At 41.4% G+C, this 26,547-nt stretch overlaps 1 protein-coding gene across 17 annotated transcripts in view; it reads left to right on the top strand.

The window, feature by feature from the left end:
• Window positions 1-17,185, top strand: part of col6a3 (collagen, type VI, alpha 3) — a 61,535-nt gene extending 44,350 nt beyond the window's left edge. For 13 of the 17 annotated variants that reach the window (XM_037539051.1, XM_037539043.1, XM_037539052.1 and 10 more), the window contains 18 exons: window positions 1,937-1,987; window positions 2,194-2,229; window positions 2,991-3,053; window positions 3,141-3,203; window positions 4,953-4,985; window positions 5,089-5,134; window positions 5,423-5,434; window positions 5,539-6,032; window positions 7,016-7,118; window positions 7,268-7,966; window positions 8,329-8,431; window positions 8,924-8,976; window positions 9,305-9,565; window positions 9,844-9,924; window positions 11,719-11,889; window positions 13,614-13,673; window positions 14,776-14,979; window positions 16,150-17,185. In XM_037539051.1, the coding sequence (XP_037394948.1) occupies window positions 1,937-1,987; window positions 2,194-2,229; window positions 2,991-3,053; window positions 3,141-3,203; window positions 4,953-4,985; window positions 5,089-5,134; window positions 5,423-5,434; window positions 5,539-6,032; window positions 7,016-7,118; window positions 7,268-7,966; window positions 8,329-8,431; window positions 8,924-8,976; window positions 9,305-9,565; window positions 9,844-9,924; window positions 11,719-11,889; window positions 13,614-13,673; window positions 14,776-14,979; window positions 16,150-16,196 (2,580 nt within the window). In that variant the 3' untranslated portion in view covers window positions 16,197-17,185. The remainder of the gene's footprint in view (window positions 1-1,936; window positions 1,988-2,193; window positions 2,230-2,990; window positions 3,054-3,140; window positions 3,204-4,952; window positions 4,986-5,088; window positions 5,135-5,422; window positions 5,435-5,538; window positions 6,033-7,015; window positions 7,119-7,267; window positions 7,967-8,328; window positions 8,432-8,923; window positions 8,977-9,304; window positions 9,566-9,843; window positions 9,925-11,718; window positions 11,890-13,613; window positions 13,674-14,775; window positions 14,980-16,149) is intronic. The other 4 variants (XM_037539039.1, XM_037539038.1, XM_037539041.1 and 1 more) reach the window with 4 other exon arrangements.
• Window positions 17,186-26,547: the final 9,362 nt, after the last annotated feature.

Genomic DNA, 26,547 nt, shown 5'->3' with positions numbered 1-26,547 from the left:
ATGAATGTGGTTATTGGGGTAAATGAATGCAGTTATTGGGGTAAATGAATGCAGTTATTGGGGTAAATGAATGCGGTTATTGGGGTAAATGAATGCAGTTATTGGGGTAAATGAATGCGGTTATTGGGATAAATGAATGCGATTATTGGGGTAAATGAATGCGGTTATTGGGGTAAATGAATGCAGTTATTGGGGTAAATGAATGCAGTTATTGGGGTAAATGAATGCGATTATTGGGGTAAATGAATGCGGTTATTGGGGTAAATGAATGCAGTTATTGGGGTAAATGAATGCAGTTATTGGGGTAAATGAATGCGGTTATTGGGGTAAATGAATGCAGTTATTGGGGTAAATGAATGCGGTTATTGGGATAAATGAATGCGGTTATTGGGGTAAATGAATGCGATTATTGGGGTAAATGAATGCGGTTATTGGGGTAAATGAATGCGATTATTGGGGTAAATGAATGCGGTTATTGGGGTAAATGAATGCAGTTATTGGGGTAAATGAATGCAGTTATTGGGATAAATGAATGCGGTTATTGGGGTAAATGAATGCGATTATTGGGGTAAATGAATGCGGTTATTGGGGTAAATGAATGCAGTTATTGGGGTAAATGAATGCAGTTATTGGGGTAAATGAATGCGGTTATTGGGGTAAATGAATGCAGTTATTGGGGTAAATGAATGCGGTTATTGGGGTAAATGAATGCAGTTATTGGGGTAAATGAATGCGGTTATTGGGGTAAATGAATGCGGTTATTGGGGTAAATGAATGCAGTTATTGGGGTAAATGAATGCGAGTATTGGGATAAATTAATGCGGTTATTGGGGTAAATGAATGCGGTTATTGGGGTAAATGAATGCGATTATTGGGGTAAATGAATGCGGTTATTGGGGTAAATGAATGCAGTTATTGGGGTAAATGAATGCGGTTATTGGGGTAAATGAATGCGGTTATTGGGGTAAATGAATGCGGTTATTGGGCTAAAGTCAGTTACAGCTCACCTACCAACATGCACTTCTTAATAATGCAGTACTCCAAATTGAACCCTGGGTGATCCTGCATGTGTCACTATAAAAGACAGATTAAGACGATGTAACCGAGCCAGTAAACAACCAGTATATAATAAACAAGTAGTAAGAAGTAGTTAATGGAGGTCATCCCGTTAGCTTATCTTATTAATGTGTTTCTACCACTTCTTCTGTTTTTCTTCCTTTTTTGTTCTTTGACTGATCCATTTTTAAAAAGAAGATAATCATACTCTGAGTTTTTTTTAAATGTAGGACGACTGTTTTACTTGGATGTTTTATCTGTTTGCAAAACTCAGAAACGGCAATATGGTGATGCGTGTTGTGTGTCCTTTGTGCCTCCAACACCACATATTCGAGTTCGAGCTCTCATGTAATCTTTATCCTCTAAACGGCCGAGTGTGCAGCTTTATTACTGCAGCGGGAGTCACTGTACACTCATGTTAGCGTAGCCTAGCGGGCCACAGCTGAAAGCACCACAGAACAGGCTCGGTTTTGGGTTTCTGTCACTGCAGCACCAGCCAGTCTTATTTCTCCCGCTGAAATAAGCTGATGTCGTTTGTGTTTGTGGCCAGAGCGGCTGGTCTAATCCAACCTGTCGCTACTGGGGTGTTTGAATCTTTAGTTAAACTAGCGAGGAGCTAGCTAGCATTAGCTCCAAACACCAGAGAACAGGCTAAACTCCAGCTCCCTGTCCGTCCAGCACCAGCCCGAATCCTCCTCATCAGATCTCACTCTTTATCTTCTAAACTTGGGTGAAGCTTTTTGGACCGTTAGTCGGAATCGAGCCGGTTCTCTAGTGGATTTAAAATACTTTCGTTTGTTTAAGAACCGACACTGTAACTGAACTCACTGACCCTGACCCTGACCCTGACCCTAACCCAGAGCTGTACCACTCCCTGCAGGGCGAAGATGGGCGGGATGGATTTGGCGTATCTGGTCCTAAAGGAAGAAGGGTACGTTTGATCTGTCTCTAATGGTTGCACTTCATTTGCTACATACACAATTTACAGGCAAGCATTAAGTGTCTCTAATGCTGTTGATATAAAATGTATTATAATGTTTTAATGTAGAATTGTATGTTGTATGATAATGTATGTATTGTATACATGAGATGATTCTTTTGTGATGTTTGAGTCATTAAATATAACTGTCAATGCAGGGTGATGAAGGTTTCCCAGGATATCCTGGTCCAAAGGTAAGATCAAGTCCTGTCACCAATCTTTACACCAATCAGCCACTTCGTGAAGAACCTCCCTGTTTCTGCGCTCACTGTCCACTTTATCAGCTCCACTGACCGTTCAGTTCCACTTTGTAGTTCTACAGTTACAGACTGTAGTCCATCTGTTTCTCTGATACTCTGTTACCCTGTTCTTCAGTGGTCAGGACCCCCATGGACCCTCACAGAGCAGGTACTGTTTGGGTGGTGGGTCATTCTCAGCACTGCAGTAACACTGACGTGGTGGTGCTGTGTTAGTGTGTGTTGTGCTGGTGTGAGTGGATCAGACACAGCAGTGCTGTTGGAGTTTTTAAACACCGTGTCCACTCACTGTCCACTCTATTAGACACTCCTGCCTTGTCGGTCCACCTTGTAGATGTAAAGACAGAGACGACAGCTCATCTGCTGCTGCACAGTTTGCGTTGGTCATCCTCTAGTCCTTCATCAGTGGTCACAGGACGCTGCCCACAGGGCGCTGCCCACAGGACGTTGTTGGCTGGGTATTTTTGGTTCTCAGTCCAGCAGCAACACTGAGGTGCTTAAAACCATCTAATAATAATAATAATAATAATAATAATAGGGGATTTGCTAAAATGGACAACGTGCAGAAACAAGGAGGAGATTTAAAGAAGTGGCTGATCCATGTGTATCTGGTACTCTTTATTTATTGGTGTATTTCTCAAAAATTGAAAGCAAACACAGGAGATTCTAAAGATGCAGTGTTTTCTCTGTTTATTTAGGGAGCAGCTGGTGAGTCTGGAACCAAGGGAGCACCTGGACCTAAAGGAAACAGTGGACAGAGAGTGAGGTTCACATCTTCTGCTAGTTTTATATAACATCCATTCTGAATGCTTTGTAGCTTATAGTATGATTATGTAATATTTTTATAGGGCGTTGCTGGTGGTATTGGTGGGCCTGGACAGAAGGGAGAGGTTGGCCATCCTGGACCTTATGTAAGCACGAGCCTTTCTCAGTTTGATTGTTAGTAAACCTTTAGTGCAGCATGTTCAGAAATTTCTGAAGTTCTTTGATGAATAATCAAACTAAATGTGCATAGCACTGCATCCCACAGGATGAGAAACTTCAAAAATCCTTAGAGCGCCCAGTCCAGGGTTTCTGTCAGGAGTAATCTGAAATGTAAATGTTTGTGGAATGCAGTTAACGGAAAGACTGGACGAGTCCAGTTTAGAAAGCCAGGACTTTCCTTTTGTGATCTGACTGGTTTCCACCATTGCAGAGAAAGGCTTCAATACATGTTATAAGCAAAGGCGACCAGTTTAATTAAATAATGACATGTTGTTCTTTGACACCACCAGCCTTTCAGCATCAACTAGAAGCCGTTTGTTCTCAGACAGGAATTCCATATTCCTGGCTAGGAATCATTAAACATTTATTCATAACTACCACTTCAGCTGTTTGCAGCCACATTGTGAAACACATTAAGATCATGTGTCTAAGATCATGAAGCGTTAGCCGATCTCTAAACACAGGTCTGGTCTGCTGGACACCACAAAAACGTTTATTTGCCTCTAATAAAAATGTGATAACATTTCTAAAGTAATCACATTTACATGACATTAATATGCACTACTTTGTCATCTTACTGAGATACATATTTCAAAATAAAAGTCCACATTTTTATTTTGAAAAAGTGTATAATTTCACATATTTCATCTATACTTTCTCTTCAGTGACTTTTTTTTTTAATTATTTGTTTTTTCTCAAGCATCTGTTGCTTTGCATGTCATTTTACTACATGGACAGTAATGCATTTCAGTCTGGTTAGCCTCCATCCCTTCTGAGGTAAAGACATACAGTGTTTATTAATCCTTGGAATAACAGAGCAACATTTAGCCCTAAAGAGTGACAATTAACCAGTGCACAATTATACTTGTGCCATCTCCAATAATATAAGCAAGGAAGAACATCGCTAACAGTGCTAGTATTTAGCCCCAAACTGAGGATAAAAATGTTTTCCTCCTAGATTTATGGACTGTGGAATTAACCTTTTGGCACAGTAACATTTATAGATACAGAGTAAAAAGGAGAAAGATTAACAAAGTGCAAAATACAAATGTTTAAAAAAATAAAAGAAGCTGAAAATTTTGGCAAAATGTGCCAACATGTCAAAGCACTTAATGACCAAAGGTCTAAAGGCCGGTCATTTTTATTTCGTCTGTCCAGAAATTAGGTGTTTCAAGGTATTATGGACATGTTATGTAGATGTCCTTAAAGTGAAGTGTTACCCAAAGTCTGTTTTTTATCCAGCCTAACAGACACATGAAGAATATGTACAGACCGCTTTTCCTGTAGTCACTGGATTTGATAAATGATCCATTTATGGCACTGGTTTAAAAACATTCTAACATTGTGAACAGATTTTTATTTTGTCTTTATTCTGTAACTTATATAATATTTTTCATCAAAGATTGTTCTTCAGTCTCATCCAGTCATTGCGCTGCCATAATCAGATGGTCCTAATTATATTCTGCAGTGGTATCAGATGTTTGAAAGCAGCATGTGATGCCATAATTTCAATACACGATTTACTAATTAACAACAGCTTCTAAACTGTGTTTGAGAATTGGTGACCGATATGGATTTTTGGGAACTAAAGCATTGTGGTGTAAGCTGTGTGCAGCTTTCTCTCCAGCTGTGTCCAGCTGTTGGAATATAATACTTTTGTGCTTCGGTTCACACAGGGCCAGAAAGGACCCAGAGGACCAGGCGTGGTGGTGAGGGCACTTTCGTACCACACTGTGGGCTTTGTCTTCTTCATTCATTTTTTTGTGGGAAAAGAAATGTTATGCTAACCATCCACGTCCTGTTTTTCTTTAGCCCTCAACGCAGTGTGACCTGGTCAAGAAAATCAGGGATAACTGTCGTAAGTATGAGGTTACAGTCCGAAGAAGTGCAGAAGCTTTCATGTGCTGGAAGTTGTGGAATATTTATGTATTACGTTCACATAATAATAATGATAATAGGGAATGCAGTTAAAAGTAGTGCATTGATCCAAATCCTTGTGCGTTTCTGTATGAATAGAATATAGTTCATCAGCATAGTGTTGTCATTTTAATTTTGGTAGTAATTGTATATATAACAATCGATATGTGATTGTAAAAGGAAATATGACTGATTATGCATTAACTTTTACCATCATTTTCTCTTGTAGCTTGCTGTTATGGTAAGTGATCAGTTATATGATTAACCCATCACATCAGCTTTTCATGGCTAATTTAAAGATATTGGAACCATGTCAGTAACATCTCTGCTTGTTGTCCTCTCCAGGTGCTCAGGAGTGCCCTCTCTATCCCACTGAGCTGGCCTTTGCCTTGGACGCGTCTAGCGGTGTATCACGAGGTAGTTTTAACAACATGAGGGACGCTGTGGTTCGCCTGGTGCGAAACATCACCATCACAGAAAGCAACTGTCCACGAGGAGCTCGAGTGGCCCTGACACTCTACAACAGCGAGGTGACCACTGAGATCCGCTTTGCAGATGCCTTGAAGAAACGTGCACTGGTGGAACGTGTAGAAGGCCTGCAGGCCCTGCAGACTAATAAGCAGCGAAGCCTGGAGACAGCCATGAACTTCTTGGCACAAAACACCTTCAAGAGGGTGCGCAGCGGCTTTCTGGTGCGAAAGGTGGCTGTGTTCTTTGTGAATGGCGCTGTTAGGCCTGGAGCAGAGTTCAGCGCTGCTGCATTGCGCCTCTATGATGCTGGAATTGCGTCTGTCTTCCTCGTGTCCCGCGAGGATCGTGCACTTGTCAGAGCCCTGCAGGTAAGACGCAGTTGAGCCTCCACTACATACTTATCTAGGGCTCTACTGATATCGCAGTGTGGGTGACACTTTATTCTGATTGGTCCTTTTTAGATGAGTAACATCTCACAGTAACATCAACAAGATTTCAATGATGTAGCAGCAGTGAATACATTCAGTAGATTATCAAGAATCTTTTAATTAGCTGAGTAAATAAAATTTGTGAATAATCTGCTGAATTCAGCTGCTTTTTACTTTATTGTGTCCACGTTCAGATCTGTAGATGTTTAATCTGAGAGGAACTGAACATTAACAGGTTTAATACAGATCATCAACATCCTCAACAAGCTGTTATAGACTCTCTGACACCACCCTGTACCCGGATTAGGGTTTGGTGAAGGATAGGGTTAGGATTAGGTTTTGGGTTGAGGTTAGGATTAGGGCCAAGGTGAGGATAAGGTTTAGGTTGTGGTTTAGGTTGGGTAAGGTTAGGTTTTGCTCAATGGAAGTACCATATAAAACCTATATTAACAGGACATCTACTAAATGTAAGTAATGCATCAACAGAACATCTTCAAGATATTTACTTCAGTGTATTCAGATGCTGCACTACTGTTTTACCTCACTGATATGTTGTTGATGTGTTACTAATACTCAATTAAGAATTTATTAATCTACAAAGGTCCACTCCAAACAGTGCTACCGGAATGTGTCAATATAAAGCAAGCGCCTCATAAATACTGTTTTTAAATCAGCAGCATTTTTGTAGACACTGCTATCGGTGTAAACTTGTCAGATTTTGTTTATTTATTTGTTTATTTAATGTCTTAACATTTACCTCATAATATAATATCCTCTTTTTCGTTAACCAAGGACTCAAACAAGATTATTATTAAACTATGTGGACACAAATTACTGGTTCTAAAAGATACTGAGCATTAATTAGTCACCAGCACTCTGCCCAACATATCTACCTATCAGTCTAACACATTTATCTGTTCCAGCTCAATAACACTGCACTGGCCCAAGTTCTGGTCTTACCCCCTCCTGGAAGCAGCGAGTACAACTCAGTTATCACCAAGATAATGAACTGCCACATCTGCCTAGGTAGGAGCACATCGTTTTCTCGAATGAGATCCAGTTTCCATCTTTAATCTGTGTCACCATGAGTAGAGACACCAAGAGAGTGACAATCTAGTGAGAAAAGGATTTGTGACCACACAAACTGCCTCCAAACCTGTTTTTTTTTTCCCCAGACTTCTGCGCTCCTGATCAGATATGCGACTATGAGCCACCTATAAGCAGGGGCAGAAGGGCCTCCACCACTGACCTGGACATTGACATGGCCTTCATCCTTGACAGCTCTGAGAGCACTTGGCCTAATGTCTTCACAGACATGAAGCAATATATTGCTCAAGTGGTGGATAACCTGGAGATCTCCACGGAGCCGGCTGCGACCTCGCATCAGGCTAGAGTCGCATTAGTCCAGCACGCGCCATATGAGTACCTGCACAATGGCAGTGGCATTCCCATCAGCGTCGCCTTTGGCTTGACTGACCACAAGTCGGCAAAGGACATCCAGAGCTTCCTCATGGACAAGGTGTACCAGCTGGAAGGTGGCCGTGCTCTGGCAGCTGCCCTGGAGAGCACAGTAGAGCATGTGTTTGAGAAAGCACCATATCCACGCCACCTGAAGGTGCTGATGCTGCTGGTGACTGGGCCAGTGGAAGAGCATGAGGAGAGGCTGGTGAAGGCTGCCATTGAGGCTAAATGCAAAGGGTACTTCATTGTAGTGATAAGAATCGGCAAGCAGATCAGTGCTGGAGATGCCCGTGTTCTGGCCCAAGTGGCTAGTGAGCCTTCAGATGTGTTCTACAAGAACGCAGATGGACCTGCAGGCTTCTACGACAGCCATCTTCAGATCTTTGCCCAGCTACTACCCAAGTACCTCAGCAGTAAGTGGTGTACAACAGTCTCTTTGAAGTCCCAGGGAAAATAGGGTAAATATTAACACGATGATGAAAAGGTCTACTGTATGTGTATGCAGTCGTCTGTTTTATATAAGATTTACCCAAGATTGGGAATTTACACTGAAAGGGGGAAATTCTGGAGAAGCCCCTGCAGACGTTGTAGAGTTATGCAGTATACATGCATATTGTTTGCCCACAAGAACCAACCTTAATAAAAACAGTCACAGATATAAGCTCCCTGGGACTTAATAAAACACTGTTTTACATGATAATTACATGACTCATTGATAATCACATAGATTCAATGCATATCCTGATTTTGCCTGACTGTGCGCCTCTTACTGCAGTGGAGAATGTCTTCTACATGTCCCCTAACGTCTCAAAGAACTGCCAGTGGTATCAGAGTGACCAGCCAGGAAAATCCCCCTTCAGATCATCACATTTACATGAGTAAGCTTTTCAGTATTGGTGTATATAATATCTATATTCATGGATTATACACATTAACACATTTCACCTCCAATCAGCCTGTAACTGTTTCACTTGATTTTATAGTGATTTTTGGTATGATTTAGTTATTTAGTTATTTTTTATTGATTTTATTATTGGCAAGCTATTGTTTTACACATTTAATTTCTTTCATTATTTAATTAAATGTGTTTTTTACTTATGCTTATTTTATCTTATTTATTAATACACTATATTATTATTATTATGTTTTAGTGTTTGAGATGTTTTTAACTTCTCCATCTGTGATCTCTCTGTATTGGCTCAGCTACGTTGTAAATCAGGGTCTCCGTCAATGTACTCAGAGTTTAAATAAATGTTAAATGATTGATTGATTGATTGATTGATTGATTGATTGATTATATTGTAGAATGCTTGTTGCAGTCAGCTTTTTAAGCACATGTATTAACACTTTTTTCTTCTGTTTTATTCTAGGAAGAGCCACAAACAGCACCAACAGCAGGAGGTTCATGAACAAAAACATAAAGGCATGGCAACCGATTTAAAAAATTGATCTTCTGTATGACTGTTAATCATCATTGTAATAAATTGTATGTTCAGAAGTATCCAGACACCCCTTCTAATCAGTGAATTCAGCTACATTAAATGGACCTATTGCTATAAATCTCTGATAGAACGGGAGTCTCTGGAGAGCCTCTCATGAGCCTGAGGTCACCGTGTCCATTACCAAGTGTTGGCTAAAGTGGTATTAAAGCACCCCAGCATCGAGATTTCAAGCAAAAGAAATGCACAAGTGGCTCCAATGATATAAAAATATTGGGGTTTTTTTGTTTTGTTTTTTTTGTGTGTATCCAGAACTAAACACAGAAGACCTGCACCTCGTCAACGTCACCGCCACAGGCTTCACTTTGTCCTGGGTCAGTGATGATCCAAAGGCCACCCATGAGGTCACTGTGACTCACATGAGAGACCAAAGAGTGATGCTGCAACTGAACACAACAGACCACCAGTTCACTGTCCATCAGCTGGAAGCTGCCCAAACCTATCATGTAGTGGTCAACAGCCGCAACCTTAAGGGACAAGTTACCAGGACCTACAAAGGCGTCATTACCACAAGTAAGGTCAACATCAGACACTGAGGTGTTCATAGTGCCCAGCACTTACAGAGTAAATGTGTAGCTGGAAATGCAAAATAAAGCCACTTTCAATTTTACCTTTTTTTAAAACTGTTGAGAATTTAATATTTTACACAAGCGTGCAGGATAATGAGGAAGAAACATCAGTTTCTTCCAATTTGGTCCAATTTTTTTAATATAAAGTGAGACAACCATGAAAAAAACTAGCAAAAGTTCATGTTGATTTTAATCTGAAATATTGTATAACTATTCAAACAGAATCAGCAGAGCTCAGATACGTTCCTGGGAGTGAAGTGACCGGCGTAGTGTCGACTGCACCGCTGAGTAAACCAGAAACTGGTGAGTGGTTCTTTTCAAAATCAAACTCTACAATCTCAGAACTGTCTGGTCAGTCGTCCCAGCTGAGCTCAGGATCGCGAAACATCCCAAGCATTAAATTAGTTTTTGGCTTTAGCTGCACGGCTACAGGCACGGCTGTTTTCTTAAAGCAGAAAATGTGTGGAAACCTCAGAGTTGGAAAAATGTTTTCACAAAAAACACCAGCAAAACAGCCAGTGGTACAACGTAACTGAGGATGGAATACATCATTTTTTGATTTTTGATGTACGTTAAACAGATTTAAGCGTCATGTGATTTTTGATCTTCTTGTATTTCCATGCACAGCAACTTCACAGCAACTTGATTTTAGTTTTGCTGAGTCACAGAATTCACAACTATATTATTTTATAACTGCCGATTTTAAGGATAAAGCCAGCTCAAAGCGACAGTTAATTAGAGTTACAACTGAGCCGCCCAAACTAAGTGATAAGAGCAGGAGTTTCCCCCAGATACTTGGACAAAAACCTCCCTACCAAATTCACACTTAGCCTTTATTCACTCACTCGACGTTTAAAAGACCGTTTTTACCCCTCAGGGAAAAATATATTGTATATTATATTTTGAGCCAGTTGGGTCTAGAAATACTAAAGTAGTGAATGATCCACCATGTTTATTTTTCAGTGTGTTTGTATGTATATTAGATTAAACACTTATTTACTGTCATGTTTTAAATAGTTTAGTGACACAAAAGTGATTCAACTTTATATTCAATTTATAAACTGCTAAATTAATTTAATCAATACACTTATTTCATAATAAACTCCAAGAGGTGAAACTGCAGTAAATATTTTGACCTTCCCGTCGCTGGATATGGACCTGTGCCCCTCAGAAAACGAGCAGCTGTGTCCCCCCGTGTGTTAAACGCTTTCCAGAGCCGTGATATGTCAGGCATTCCAGAGCCGTGATATCATTGTGTGCGACCCACCACACAGTACCTTTCACTGACTTTCCCTTTGACCCACAGCAGATGTTTAATTCAGCATTAGCCAGAGAAACAGTGCTAACATATCTAATATCACTAATACATCACAGCGCCTGAAACAGGGTCAGACTGCATGCTTCATCAGCACGGATAACTCCAAGCCAGGTAGTCTGATCAGTTTCCGATGGTGGGTATGATGCATGTTGTACTTGTTAGTTTGCTTTTAGTTTTTGGGCAACAAACTAACACATTGGTGTTTTGGTAAAGTTTATCAGTCTTTTGTTACTGTTGCTTTACTTTTGTGGCCTGAATGGATTTGACGGGTTGAGAAGCACTGAAAGTCAACACACTCATATTACTTCACTACGCAGGTCCAGCTGTTTCAGTTTATGTCTCGGCATCACTTTTTAAGGGTCCAAGCATGTAGCGCTGGAGCCCGGCTGTAGTTTTAATAGCTATTGTTTCCATGTGTTTCTTAACAACTTCATATTTTTATTTATTTTTTTATTCATATGCACAGACATGAACATTTGGGACAGGATTCAAACAGATCAGTCAAAATATTTATGAATTTATAGCAGTGACAGATGAGAATCTTCTCACTCAGTAATCCTCACTGATTAGCTATTGCAAAAAATGTTCAAAGTGGCAGCAGAAGACGTCGACTGAACGGCTCCCATTGTTTGAATGTGGTCTACTGTAGCTGTGTTTCTAGATTAAAACGTACAAATATTTACTTATTTTCATTTAAATATACTAGTTTGCATCACTAACTCTCTCGCCTTTCACCACCTTCTCTTTTTCTTTGCATGTTCTGGCAAATGACATTGCAGACCCATGCTCACATGACTTTGACAGCGGACTGCCATGCAAAGACTATGAGGCTAAGTGGTACTTTGACAAAAAGAATGGATTCTGTTCCCAGTTCTGGTACGGAGGTTGTGGAGGCAATGAAAATAGGTTTGAGACCGAGGCACAGTGCCTCAGACGCTGCAAGAATACAGGTAGGTGGGTTTTTTGCCCCACTGTCCCAGGTACACTCTCAAATAAAGGCACTAAACTGTCTCTTGGTCGGTTCCCCTCCTGTCACTGGGGTGGGACCCTCAAGGCTCCATCTCAGCACCTTCAGTCAGAGAACATAATTGAACCATAATCCACTGAAATGATCTGTTCTAAGCTGGACTGACTCCACACACCCCGCCTCGCCTCGCCTCGCCTCCAGGCTTTTACTCTACTGCTCTGTTTTAAAACATTCGGTTATGAAAAGGAACAAATACCAACTTTTCACCTGGAGGAACTGATTTAAGCTCCACAATCAGACCTTAAACCCACTGCTGGAGCTTTGAGGGAACATTTACACTGTTTGTTCCTTGATGAACTAAAATGTACCTGCACAGAACCTTCATTCTCTTCATTTCTCACATTGTAGCCTTTCTAGAAGAGTAGAGGCTGTTACTGCAGCACAAACTGACTGTTAACACCTTAATTTCAGAAGAAGAGTAGATTAAGCAGGAGTCACAAACCTGTGGTCAAATCTGTTTATATCAGGGGTGAACAGTCCTGGAGTTCTAGCTGTTCACAGTCTAGAGAACGACGCTGCCATGTAACACAGTCATTAGAGACCAGGTGAGGTAATTGGGTTGAGCAGAGGGTGGAGGGGGCACCTTGTTGAGGATATGGAGAACCTGTGGGAAGGAGCTGTTGGTAGTCTGGCAGAACTGGCCCAAAAATGTTTGTATCAGAATGTTACTTGGCTAAAAAGAACAGATATGGCACTGAATATAAAGCTCTAATTCACTGCTGTTGGAACAAAACCTCACATCTGCCATTGTGTGTAAATTTCATGATGAATACAGGAGATTCCTTCTCCTGTAGAGTTCCCGTTTTGGAGATACGAGGTTTTGTTCCGACAGCAGTGAATTACACTTGTTTGCTTCATGCTCTAAAAAGTTGTTGCATTTTAAATAAAGGAGGCAGAAATGCTTCACGTGAGTTTAATCAGAAATACACTAGTGACTACGTCGGTATGTGCAGTTCAGTCAGGGGCGATCTTCTGCCATTATCGTGATACATGATGTAACGGTTCTCTTTTCTGAGTATATTGTGGATATCATCAGTACTTAAAGAACTTACTCACCACGTTTTATTATGAAGTGAGCATAATTAGGCCTGTTTAACTGGATTTAGTGCAGCATAGTCAATATAAATCATTGTAGCTGTGGGTTGAATATTATTAGTATTATAGGATTTCTTTGGTTGTGGCGCTACAGGTTCTGTGTTGTCGGTTCCAAAGGATTAAATCTCAGAAACACTATATATCGCCATACCTATTGTGTTCTGTGAAAATGTATTAAGATATCATATTTGTGGGATATCGACCACCCCAGTTTCTGTGTTTTTCACCTGTTTTTAGTTGCTATCTTGAGTTATCCTGACATTTGGTACACTGTGGATAGAGAATGGAAACTTTTCCAGGCAGTCCAGCAGCCCGTCCTATAAAGGCCACTTAATAAATCATTACTTGTTTCTCTCCTGCTGACTCAGAGTACAGAGCTGACAGATAAGTGGGTGAACTGCACAAGTTTAAAGAGTTCCTGCTGGATCATAAAGCTCAAAGGAGCCAGTGCAGTTAGCAGAGACACGGAGCATTTACTGTGATGTTTATAATGTCTTGTTTTGTTTTGAATCACACAAATTCTTGACATTGTGTTTTTTCTGACACCCACAGTTCTGGAGCCGCAGCCGCTGCAGAGTGACGAGGTCAAATTAGAGGTCCATTCTGCTCCAGGTGCGTCTGCCAGGGAAAACACTCTAGCAGCGAACTGTCCACACATCACAGCTTTAGTCAGGTCTTCATTTGGGAATTTTTACAGATGCACACTTGGCTGGGTGCCATTTTCACAAAACCTTCAGCTACAAAATGGACACTTTCAGAACTTTCTGACGTTCAGACTTTATGTCCAAAAGTGTTCCGACGAACCTTCTAATTGTTTCGGAAGTGATATTTGAATGTTGTGTATTGGTGAAGACGCTGATGTGGATGTAGAGCCTGAAACATCACATATGAGCTTTTTGGCTCTCTCTAGTCATAAAGAGTTGGACAGCCGTCCTTCTGGAAGTGTCCATGAATGTCTCTTGTTGCATAACTAAATTTCTGAACAATAAGCCGCCTGTGCTTCAGCTCAGCCCCCTGAACTCCCTTAGTTACTTGTGGAAAAAATGAAAGACCCTAATTGGAAACAAATCCCTTTTTGGGTCAAAGAATAGGTCTGCATTTTTTCGCTTGTTCTTTTAGTTATAGAAAAGGATTCTATTGAAAAGGGTTCTATATAGAACCCAAAAGACTTCTTCTATTATTACAAGCTTGACATCATAACAATACAAGAACCCTTTCTGGTGCAGCACAGAACCCTTTTCAGAAAGGTTCTATATAGAACCATGTACAACACATTCTCCGTCAATCTGAAGAACCATTTCATAATGCAAGAACCCTATAATCAAGCAAAGGTTTCTATAGGACCATGTTCTTTACTAAAGAACCCCTGAAGATCATTTTAAGACTGTATGACTGTTTGTGTTTCTGCACTTTTAAAATGTAGAATTATCAAATCTAGCCCAGCCCTTACTCAGTAAAACAGTACAGCCGGATTATTAATAAAAACATATGTGAATTCTGTTTGAACGCTAATCGAAGCCACTTGTAATTCTTAAATGATTGAAATGACGTCGTTATTTATTCTTTTATAAGTCTTAATGCACTGATGGGCAGCTGAGTGATTTGTCCAGAGTTAAAGATCTTCGTACCTTTTGAAGTCTTACTCTCAGCTAAATGCTAACAGCCTGTATGTCTGTAGGTTTTGAGCTTTTCCGTGTGGTTGATATCCGTGCAGGTTCCTCATTACTGCACTGTCCTCTCTCCTCAGGAGTGGACATATGTAAGCTGCCCAAACAGGAAGGTGCCTGTGCCAAGTTTGTACTGAAATGGTTCTACGACTCCGTCAGTAACAGCTGCACTCGCTTCTGGTATGGAGGCTGCGGCGGCAACCAGAACCGCTTTGAAACACAGGAGGAGTGTGAGAAGGCGTGTGGAAAAGGTGAGACACGGAGAACACCTGTACCTGCTGAGCAGAGGACTCGGCGTGGCTTAAACTGGTTTTACTAATGGTTTTCTCTCTTATCTGTCAGAAACTGGCCACCATACCAAAAGCTTTGCAGAGCTGCGGTCACTGTCCTGTCCTGCTTACTGTTACAAAGATCCTGTTTTAAAATAGCTCTGTCTGTAAGAGTAATCCGCAGGAGTGCTGCGGTCCTGGCTGGCTGTGCTCTCCATCCTTAGGGTACGAGTGGATTTAGAGAACAGAAAACAGATGGTCACGAATGCAAAGTTACACACCTCAGAGATGAAATGATCATGTTAATATTAAACAGATTAATTCAGCAAAAAAGCAATAACACAAACTTGCTGAAAGACGGACCTTCCACTGAACAATGTGGGAAACTACCTAATCGTGACTTTCTGACTAAAAATTGCACATTTTAAATTGATATTAAACTCTAATACGAGTTGGTCTGACTGAGTAATGAGCAGCGTGGCTCCACACACAGGCAGCCCGAAGAGCCGAAGGGTTCTGTATGGCACCAAAACCCAGCTGAGAACCACAGCTGTGCTAATGACAGAGCAGCCGCCCTGTAGTGTGATATGAGAAGTTTGACGTTTTGTTGATGGACGTAACAAAAGAATCTGATGTCTGTGCACGTATATCACTGCTTTCAGAACCAAACCTCGTATCTCATTTTATCATTTTTCAGTTTTTGACATAATTTGAAAACAATCATTCCTCTTTACATTGTGGGTAAATCTCATGTTGAATGGACCAAAAGAAACAACTCAAAATGACTTGGAGAAGCTCTGGTTCCTTTGGAGATGCGAGGTTCTTCTGACAGCAGCGCTATAATGACATTTCCCATATTAGTGCTGAGCACCAACGCTGCAGTAATGATTAACAAACAATATATTTGCAGCCTAATTTTATCCATTCTTATAATAATGGGGAAAATCCCTCAGATGATGCTCCAAAGCTTGGTCAAAAAAATCTGAAATCGAAATTAGAAATCGGGAATTACGTCAGTTCATAGGGTTCCACTGGGTAAGATCTCCAAAGGAGTCACAGGAATGAGCTAAAAATAACAGATAATTTCTGCTTATAGTACATTTTATTATATTGCCACTGTGAGTTAAGGTTTCATATTCTTTGCTTTTTCAGCAGCACATGTTAAACAAGCACCTGTCGTTGCTGCGATGAGAACATAGAACTAACACTGATGAAGATTCAAGATTCACCTCTGCTCAGAGGAAAAAAGCACCAAAAGCCAAGATGCCTGCACTGGATTCTGCCAAAGGAAAACCTTTGAAGTCATACTTTCCCACAAAAGGAGAAAAAGGCAAATATGTTGCTGCATGATATTTTCGTACTGGTGCTACACAGAGTTGTTGTTTTTGTTTCCCAGAGTATTTTCCAGTGTCTAAAAAGTAAAATCCCAGGACAAAAGAGATGTTTTTATGTTGTTGTGTTTTTTTGTTGCAGTTTTATAGAAAAGTCATGTATGAATGTGATGAAAGCTTATCAATAAATCAGTTTTGTTATAGAGCAAGATGTTCAGCCTAGTGTTCAGTCCATATAGTGAATTTTACTCCAGGTGCCCTCAATGCGCTTCCACTGCTTGTTTACAAGAATCCTTTTATTCTTTTTCTCGTTTTCTGTTTTTTTTTTTTTTGCTTGCTTGCTCTGGTCACATTGCTGGGACGGCACTCAGACTCGTAAAAGCTCAAGATGTTTCTCATTTAAAGAATCCACACTGATGTTTACGCGTCTAACTGAATCTGGCAGAGTTAAAACTCTAAATTACCATATCTGTCATCTCCTCTGCCAGTGAAGATCAGCCACCCTTTAACTGAATATGCGCTTCTGGAACCTCCGGCTGAGAACGCAGATGTGCTGATAAAAAATGGAAACACTTTATTCAGAATTCATCATAGACGCTCTGTAACTTAAGTTCGTTTTTACTTTTCTTTATCCCTAAATCTTAAACCTAAACTCTAAACCACTCCTAATCTGAACCCTATTGCTGTTGAGAACCAGCTCCAGGTTGATTCGCCAGGTATTTATATGTAAGCAGATATGAATCATTTGAGCCTCAGTAAATGATGTATTATGGACTTTGTAGCTGAACATGTGGTGTTTTTCAACTTTGTGTTTTCATTAGGCAACAGAAAGACGAATAAACTGGTCTTTATACTAACCTCTGGCTTATGGTGTCTTGCTTTCTGACCATTAAGCGTAATGGAATAACTGGTTCATCGCTGCACCTCCCCCTTCTAGTTTCGTGTCTGCAGGGTCCAAGAAAGCTGCGCCAGTTTACCTCAGAGTGGACGGGAGGGATTTTTGCCGTTGCAATTTTGACGTTATTTCCTGGTGTGTTTGAGAGCTGTGGAACAAATGTGTCCTATGGTTTGTGTTGAGCTGGACCGCTGAGGACCAGAGCCATGACTCATCTTGAGTGGAATGTCCTTTTATGGCTTTGGAGATCACTGGTCTAGAAAACAGCCAGGCAGATGGGCTTCACAAGCAGGACAAAGCCATAAAGAAGAAACACTTTATTTGGCACAGTTTTATGGTTTGGGGTTTTAATGCTGCTCATCCTCGAATCTAACATAACTGTGTTTCCACAACTGCAGAATTTTGCAGACTTTGAAAATCTGAATAAATATTAACCAAATTTGGTCAAGCTGTGGCTGCAGCGAGGGTGGGCGGAGGGGGGGTCTGCAGCCGAGCCAAGCCCACAACCTACATTGCCTCTCTCCTCTACACGATCCCACGCTTTGCTCTGCACTTGAAATTAAACCAGCACAAAACGAGTAGGAGGCTGCGGAGGGTCCAAGCACAAATCTGCAGACTCCATGGCAACAGAGGTCAATAAACATCAGGAGACATTTCCTATGAACTCTGAGGGCCTCAGAGACATTTATCAGGGCAGAAAAACAGCCGCTGACTGAGCAGCGAACAGGGATACATTTCCCATCTTAACAAACATCAAATGTACAATATTTTCTCATCAACAAAGTTAATGCAGTGAAGTTTTTGGCACAGCTACACTTCACGCCAAATATCAGACACAGTCCAGGCCTTATCTTTCAACATTTGTCAGTATTATACTCTGCGTTTTGGAAGTATGTCAGTCATCCTCTGTTCAGTCATCAGCCTGAGATGATAGAATGCAGATTATTAAAGTTTCTGTTTTCTCCATCAGTTGTTTTATAGTCAGTGGAACATCAGACAAAGGTATGAGTATAACCCTCTAAAAGGACTCAAAACAGATCCATTTTACATGGAGAGCCAATTACAATTCTCTACCTCGGTCAGAGGGGGCGCCACACCTCCAGAAGGCTTTCCAAGAAAATAAATGTGACAAAATGCAACCAGGACACTGCCTGAGTAACTAAAGTTGAATTGGTAATAAACCTGTTCATCAGTTTTTGTGATATTGTACAGCTGAAGTGGACCAGATAATTCATGGAGAAGTTTACTGATCAGAGATTTTCCAGGGATGCAGTCAGTCTGGTACTCTCACATTTACCACCATAAAAATATAAAAACATAAGCAGAACATCTAAAGTAGAGACACTTAGTGTCGGTGTGTCACAAAGTAAAGCAGTAATAAACTTTTCTGGATCTTTTCTGCTTCTTTATGATTGGCTTTCCAACCTGAGTCGTGTCACTGATGCTTCGCCAAAAACTTGTTCTATGATCTGATTTAAAGCATCTTTGCTAGTATTTTATTTCTCTTTTGTCATCATCATTATGACAGTCTATGAAGAGTAAGACGATAAGATTCTACAGACAGTCCAGCGCTGAGAAATCCAGCCTCTGGTGCCGGATTCTCTCGTCTGGTGTGGTCCATCGTGAAGTCACCGGTCCGTGGTTCAGTTCTTTGGTGTGGACCTGAATCCAGGTGGAGCGTTTACACACCAAAACAGACCGAATTAAAGGAAAGACAGCAATAAGACACATTAAACCTGATATTCAGTCCATTTAAACTGTGACCCAGTCGTTAGTTTATGCATTAGAGTAAAGAGGTTTGATCAGTGAGCTGCAGTTCCTCTCCAGCTCGGATCATCACCCCACCTTCCCACGTAAAACCAACTACTCCCTCAGTTCAGCGTGTTTACACGGCCAGAACTGCTCATTATACTGTATTTACACAGATCTCAGTAAAACTGTTTCATTCTTTAAACAGAATTATATTCAGATATACTAAACCATGTTAACATTAGTTGTGGGGTCCTGGACCCCACAGGGATAATCACCCGGCCCCCCTCAAAATTTTAATTCTGGGGCGTCCCTGAAAATAGAATGATAATGAAGTTGTGCTGTTCATTAGGACAAAAATACACATTCAAATTAAATATATATATCATTACTCATACACGTCACAATTGGAGAGATTCTTTAATGTTCTTAACTACCTAGAACTGCAGCTCTGTTCTGCCTCAGGGTGGCAGATCTCAGTTACTGTGAGGAAGAGCGCAGAACCGCACTAGAACAGAGACTCTACAGAAGAGGAGACGAGGAAGATCTCAGTTACTGTGAGGAAGAGCGCAGAACCGCACTAGAACAGAGACTCTACAGAAGAGGAGACGAGGAAGATCTCAGTTACTGTGAGGAAGAGCGCAGAACCGCACTAGAACAGAGACTCTACAGAAGAGGAGATGAGGAAGATCTCAGTTACTGCGAAGAAGAGCGCAGAACCGCACTAGAACAGAGAGTCTACAGAAGAGGAGACGAGGAAGATCTCAGTTACTGTGAGGAAGAGCGCAGAACCGCACTAGAACAGAGAGTCTACAGAAGAGGAGACGAGGAAGATCTCAGTTACTGTGAGGAAGAGCGCAGAACCGCACTAGAACAGAGACTCTACAGAAGAGGAGACGAGGAAGATCTCAGTTACTGCGAGGAAGAGCGCAGAACCGCACTAGAACAGAGGCTCTACAGAAGAGGAGACGAGGAAGATCTCAGTAACTGTGAGGAAGAGCGCAGAACTTTTCTCTTCTGACGACTCTCTTATGATTTTATGACATTTGTGTTTGGGTTCCTGATAACTGCCTCTTCAGACATGGAGTGAAGAGTGGAGGTTTTCCAATAGTTAAGAATACGTTATTAAAAATAAACTCAAATTAATATGGAACTGATTGCCGGGAAAACGTGTTCTAGTCAGAAGAGATTGCAATTGTTTAGTCTCCATCTCTGCTGATGAAGTTTGTCCAGTACCTCTGAGTCATGACTCGGCCCAGAAGGGTCTGCATGGTGATGTCGGTCTGTCTACTTCTATAGAAACTGAACACAAACGGTTCTAATGTTCAGTGGAAGCTCTACTGAAGTCATACTGTAAACAGTGCTTGTCCAGTGTTCGGAGAGGCCGTGTTATTCCAGCTCCCCGCTTGTTTTGCTGGGCCTTTAATAAAAACGTGGAGTAATATCCATTAACACCAGGGCCAGAAAGCGTACCATGCTGGCTCCACCGAGTCAGAGTTTCCTCTGAGAAGAGTCAATTTACCACAGGCCAAAGTCAACCGTCACATTCACGCCACCGAGAAAAACTTCCCTCGGTACACACGGAGGCTCAGAGCTGCTGCCTGCTGACTCTCTGCCTTAATTAACTCACTGTGGGCTGTTTGCTGACTCACACACACTGGCCCTGACTTTCAATTCAGGGAAAATTCAACAGAGGAGCAAAATACACTCGAGGGCTTTTCTCTTATGATGACTTCCGTATGATCTGCGTGAAATATGTGTGTATTGTGTTCACTGGAGCTTTGTGATCAATAATTATTCAGTTAAAATGCAGCTATAATTTTAAAATGAATCCAGAAATAACAGCCAAAAATTCATATTTTTAACATGTCCAAACAAAACCATTAATATTATCACAGCCAATGAGAAGCAGCACATTTGAGCTTTCTTTAGTATTTCGTTTGACACACTTACTGGAGTTTGTTAGAGGAGAATTTCTTTGGACAGCTGCCATTTACAATGTTGAAATGTGGTGGAAGAGACTTTGACCATCATTTGTCACGTCAGCAGTCAGACTACACACTGAAATCACTGTGAGAAGATTCTGTATTCCATCAAACAGATACGGAGCAAGAGCTAAATGCCATAAAATGTTTACTCAGGTTGCACTTTATAGAGCTCTTCAATGCTTTAGCACTGAAAGTCTAAAATTAATTTTGTATAATATCTAGAAGCCTAAAAAGCTGTGAAGACGGTGTTGCAGTGACTCAGCCTTGTCACCATGGGCAGGTATAAGACCACTGTCCTCTGAAAATGTCCCCAAGCAATAATTAGCCTAGATGGCTTAAAAACTGCCAGTGTATTGTTAATAAATGCACAGTCAGCTGGAGCCCTCAGGGCACCTAGGCCTGCAGAGAAGGCCAGTGAAGTCAAAGTTTATTTATATAGTGCTAAAACTGGTGTTTTCACAAAGCAGCTTTACAGAAAAATACGGGTCCGAGGAACCAAGACTTAAAAGGGGAACCCACCCTCCTCTGGTCCACACCAGACAGCAAACCATAACAGAGAGGCAGCATGAGCAAAAAATTAGGTTAATACAAGTATATGATAAAGAAAAGGGGAAAAAAGGGTGACGCAGTGGTTATTTAGATAGGCTGAGTCTGTGCAGCAGCAGCAGAAGGATCCGTTCATGCTGGTGAGGTTGGCACAGTGTTTTACAGCGAGAAGCTCCATGGTGGTCAAACTGGTCCAGAAGGCTGGCGAGCTCTCCTATTGGTTGGCACGTCAAGAGCTGAAATAGGTCCATCCTTTCAGATTAACCATCAGCATAATTACAAAGTGAACCATGTTCTGATTTACAATAAACAGAACCAATGTTGTGAGAAAAAAAACATCACTCTAGATCTTCTGGAAGTTCTACATAAATCACTGACTTGACTTGAATGAGCGGCAGCCTCATCAAAGGGCTGTTAGAAATGGAAAACAGTGGCAGCAGCTCTACTAATGAAAGTCGTTGAGAAACTGCTTATAACCTTCAGGTAAAACATGGAATGTCTTTTAGAAGCTTCAGACGTCTGTGTTCAATCTAATGTAACACTGTTAGAATCCCATAGGGAAGCCAGCAGAAATGAGCAATATCGTCGAGGTGGGCTTCCCTCAAGTTTTCACCAAGTTTTGGCAGTTATGGCTCAAACTGATGGCCTAGCTGTAACACTCATGGTCCAATGCTGATATTCAGACATTCAGTCCTTAAATAAAGAATCATTTTTAAAAATTGAGAAAACATAAATGAGTCACAACACTCCCAGACAGCGTAAGGCGGTGGCTGCATGTCTGTCAGTGTGACCTGTCTTTGGCATTCAGCTTGTGAGTAAAGCCTGAAAAAATATGCAAACAGGACCAAACAACAGACAGGAGTGTTTAAAAACTTACTAAAAATCTCACAAAACATTTATTGGTTTATAGTCATCACCTGTATGTTTTTCTCTGCGCTTGGTCGCCATCGTGTGAGATTTATGTGATGTTACTAACTCCTAGCATCAAACATCGAAATAATATCGCACATTAAATTCACAGCTGTCGTGGACTGCAGATCAGTTCTCCCAGTGCTCTTTGACGTCTCTGTCCTCTGTGCTGAGAACCACGAGGAAAGTTCATGGCATTCAGGGAAAAGGACGGGGCGTGAAGCCTAACGTTTGGAGTTAGAACGACCACAAAACGCCCCTATTTCCATTTTGGAAATGTCCAGCAAAACTCGTCACATCTAGACAATGTTAGCTTTCCTGCCTCCTGTCAAGAAACCAGTAGAAAAGAAAAAGCCCAATCAGGATAATGAGAGAGAAACAGTAAGAAGAGTAGAGACCAAGAACAGAATAACTGAGGACTCTAAGGAACCTGTTCTTGCTCTGTATCACAGCGTCAGTGAAGAAGATGCACAAAACATTGCGCTTTAAAGGCGAAAGCTCGTTTACTGACTGCACAGTGGCCAAACGAGCTACCCCACGGCACATGCAGCACATGTACTCACGCCAACTAACATCAACAATTTAAATTAAAGCTCCTCCTAATGCGAGCGCAGCACCTCCCGAGACGCCCGCCAAGCGGCGGCCTTGCATGGACACGCCTCCTGCACCCCTACGTCAGCGCGGCTGTTTAGCTTCATTTTTCCAGTTTAAACTGCCAGCAGGGTGACAGTCAGTAATGTTGCTGCCTTCCCTGAACAGATTATACTGTGTTACACACACGCATGAGACTAAGGCATGTAGCACTAACACTGGCTGTAATGGTCCAACTGGAATGGTCAGTACAGGCATTGTTGTTAAAGCCTTACCTGAACAGATGAATGAGGCTATAGGTCTAAAACAATTAAAACAGGGGAACACTTAGCCTGAAGCTAAACTGAGTTGCGGCTAACCATGATTCCTTGCGAGCTTTGCTTATACGCTACTGCTGGAAGAATAGCGCCTCCATCTGGCCATCAGGTAAATGTGAATTCCACAGAAAGAGAACAGCTGCATTTTAAACATTCCCACACAGAAGGAGTTTAACTTGACTGTCTTTATGGTTTTATGCCATATATTATTAATCATGGGGGCTAATGTTTACCCTTATTTGGGCTCTAAATAGTTAACAAAGACCAACAGAAGCAATTTTACTGACCTCATCTTTTAGGTAAATGTAGCACTACTATAATTCTCACAAACAGTGCTGGGAAAAAATTCTGATGTCTGAGTTTCCTCAAACTAGCACTTTAATTTTTTATGAAATTAAAAGGAATAATCAAAAAAGTATTGCTCCTTCTGTGGCTCACCTGTTCATCTCTGTTGACTCCAGGCCTCTGAATCATGACTCACTGCAAAACCTTTTGGCTCTGCGCTGAACCCATAAAGCTGTTAGTGCAGTTTATTTATATTCGTGCTGATTCAAAGAAAAATAACTGCCCTTGAAATCCAGACCTGTGCTATTTTTCATTCAAAGATGAGCCCCTCACTTATCATGATATTCTCACTATGATATACACTATGGCCAAAAGTTTGAGGACACCTGACAGCTATATGGGTTTGTTGGAAATCCTATCCCAAAACCATGATTGATATGGAGTTGCAACCCCCCCCCATTCATGGCCAACTCTTCTGGGAAACTGCCCACAAGATTTTGGAGAGAGTCTGTGGGAATCTGTGTCCATTCAGTCAAAACAGTGTTTGTGAGGTCAGACACTGATGCTGGGCGATCGGTGGAGTTGAGGTCAGGATTCTGTGAGGGCCACTGGAATTCCTCCACACCAAACTGGTCACTCCATATCTTTATGGAGCTGCTTTGTGCTCAGGGGCTCAGTCCTGCTGGAACAGGAAAGGCTCTTCCCCAAACCGCTGACCCGAAGCTGGAAGCTTAACTGTGTAAAATGTCTTTGTGCTGTAGTTTCAACATCACCCTTCACTGGAACTGAGAGCCCAAACCCTGAAAACCAGCCCAGCCCATCATCCCTCCTCCACCAAACTTTACTGTTGGCTCTGCGTTCCAGTAGGTAACATTCTCCTGACATCCACCAAACCCAGATTCATCATCAGACAGACAGATAGAGAAGATTCATCACTCCAGAGAACACATTTCGACTGCTCCTGAGTCCAGTGGCAACACTTCCACTCCAGCTGACGCTTGGCATTGCACATAGTGATCTTAGGCTTGTGTGCAGCTGTTCAGCCATGGAATCTCCGGATGTACAGCTGAAGTGCTCTTGTGGTTTTCAGATGCAGTTGAACTCTGTAGTGAGTGATGGAACTGAGAAGAGGTGATGTTTATGCATTACAGCACTCGGCAGACCCTGGTTTGTGTAGTCTACTGCTTCATGGCTGAGCTCCTGTTACTCCTAGGCTTCCTACCCAGCTAGCTGTCACTTTAAAAGAATTTACTTCCATCTACCCACACAATGGTTCCCGTTTCCCTGGCAACAGATGCTCCTTTTCTTCTACAATTATACTTTTTGTTTCCAGTGGGTTTTTCTATGAAGAGGTCACAGTTCAGGTGTTCATCTGATGGCTCATCTATGCAGATCATATTTGTGCAAGCAACACCTGCCCCACCACCATGTCAGCTAAAGCTTCCTACAGGTCCTTTGCTGTCGTATGTTTTAGGTACCCTTGCTGGTCAGCATACCAGCTGTTGTATTTGCAAGGTTTCGTGGTCTTCCACACTTTGCCTTGATTTCACAGTCCACCTTAACTTCTTAATGACATTTCAGACAGTGGAAACAATGAGGAGTGGGTGGATACCTTTTTAATAGCCTTTCTCTGCTGCCCAGGCATCAATTAGCCTCCGCCAACTGGTTAAGTCAGAGTATTAATCATGCTCTGGAATTTCCTTCATCTGACAGCTCCTAATGACAGCTCATGACAAGTCGATTAATTAAAGTGAGTTTTGGCCGTTCCACAATCTATTCCATTTCTTCTGTTTTTACATTAATCAAAAGTACCTGTCCTTTAACATTTGCAGATGTGTTAAATAGTTTGCTACAGAGGTTGTTTATTTCTTTTCACTTTAAAAATCAACAGAATGTGTCATTTGGCCAAAGTACCCAAACTTTGCATACAGCTTTACATAATTAGCAGAAGTTTTTAAGTGTGAAGTTTACAAACAAAAGATGCCAATAAAACAATGATTTAAGCATGTAAAATAATTTCAGACTCAGAAGTTTCTCATGTCAGTTTGACGCTGACAATCGATGAATTGATGTCCAGTAGATTGGATTGCTGTGATGCTCTTCTTGCTTCACTAGAGAAGCTCCAGCTCATTCACGTTGCTGTAGGACTGCTGGTCCTGATTTTCCTTCACTCCACAGTCAAATTCAGAACAGATTTTTATTCAGAAAGTCTTTTTATTTTGCACACAAAGCATTGAACTGTTTTTTTTGCCTCTGAAAGTATTTATGACCTGCTCGCTGTGTTAAAACAGAACTCCGAGATCTTTTAGTCACAACCAGAGTCAAACACAGGTTTAGCTGTTCTGGTCCCACTTGGTGGAACACACTGCCCGATGACCTGTGATCTGTCAACACTGCACCTTAGTGTGTTTAGTTGGCAGAGAGTCTATTTTAGTGCGTTTTTAAAAAAATCTGGTCTTACTTTTGTAATAATAACATGAATGTGTTTGTTCATGTCCTGTCTGTTGTACAGTGTCAGAAAGGGGCACAGGACTGTGAAAAGCTTGGGAACCACTGCACTGTCCAATGTCCGTACATCATGGTCATACAGTACAGTGGTTCTCATACTGGACCTCAGGGACCGACAGATGGTCCTCATTTTCACCCCTATGTGGTGGGAATTGGGTTGGAGGAAAAATGCAGTGTCTGGAGGTCCTAGAGGACCCATTTGAGAACCACTATACTCTCAACTTGAGCTCTCAATTTAGCTTTCAGTCATATTTCTGTCTAATTGCAGTCCCTGTAGTTACTGAAGAATCAAAAACAAGCGTAGAAACTGAAGATGTGCTGTAAGTTCTGCTCCATGTGGTAAACAAGCAGATAAATCAGATAAATCCTTCAGCTCAAATGAGCAGAATTACAGCTCAGTTAGTGACCAGTCCAGATCTAACAGACACTCA

This window comes from Pygocentrus nattereri, chromosome 6 (genome assembly GCF_015220715.1).
Source record: "Pygocentrus nattereri isolate fPygNat1 chromosome 6, fPygNat1.pri, whole genome shotgun sequence".
In the NCBI taxonomy this organism is placed as follows: domain Eukaryota; kingdom Metazoa; phylum Chordata; class Actinopteri; order Characiformes; family Serrasalmidae; genus Pygocentrus; species Pygocentrus nattereri.
This window is presented reverse-complemented; position numbering and strand designations above follow the sequence as displayed.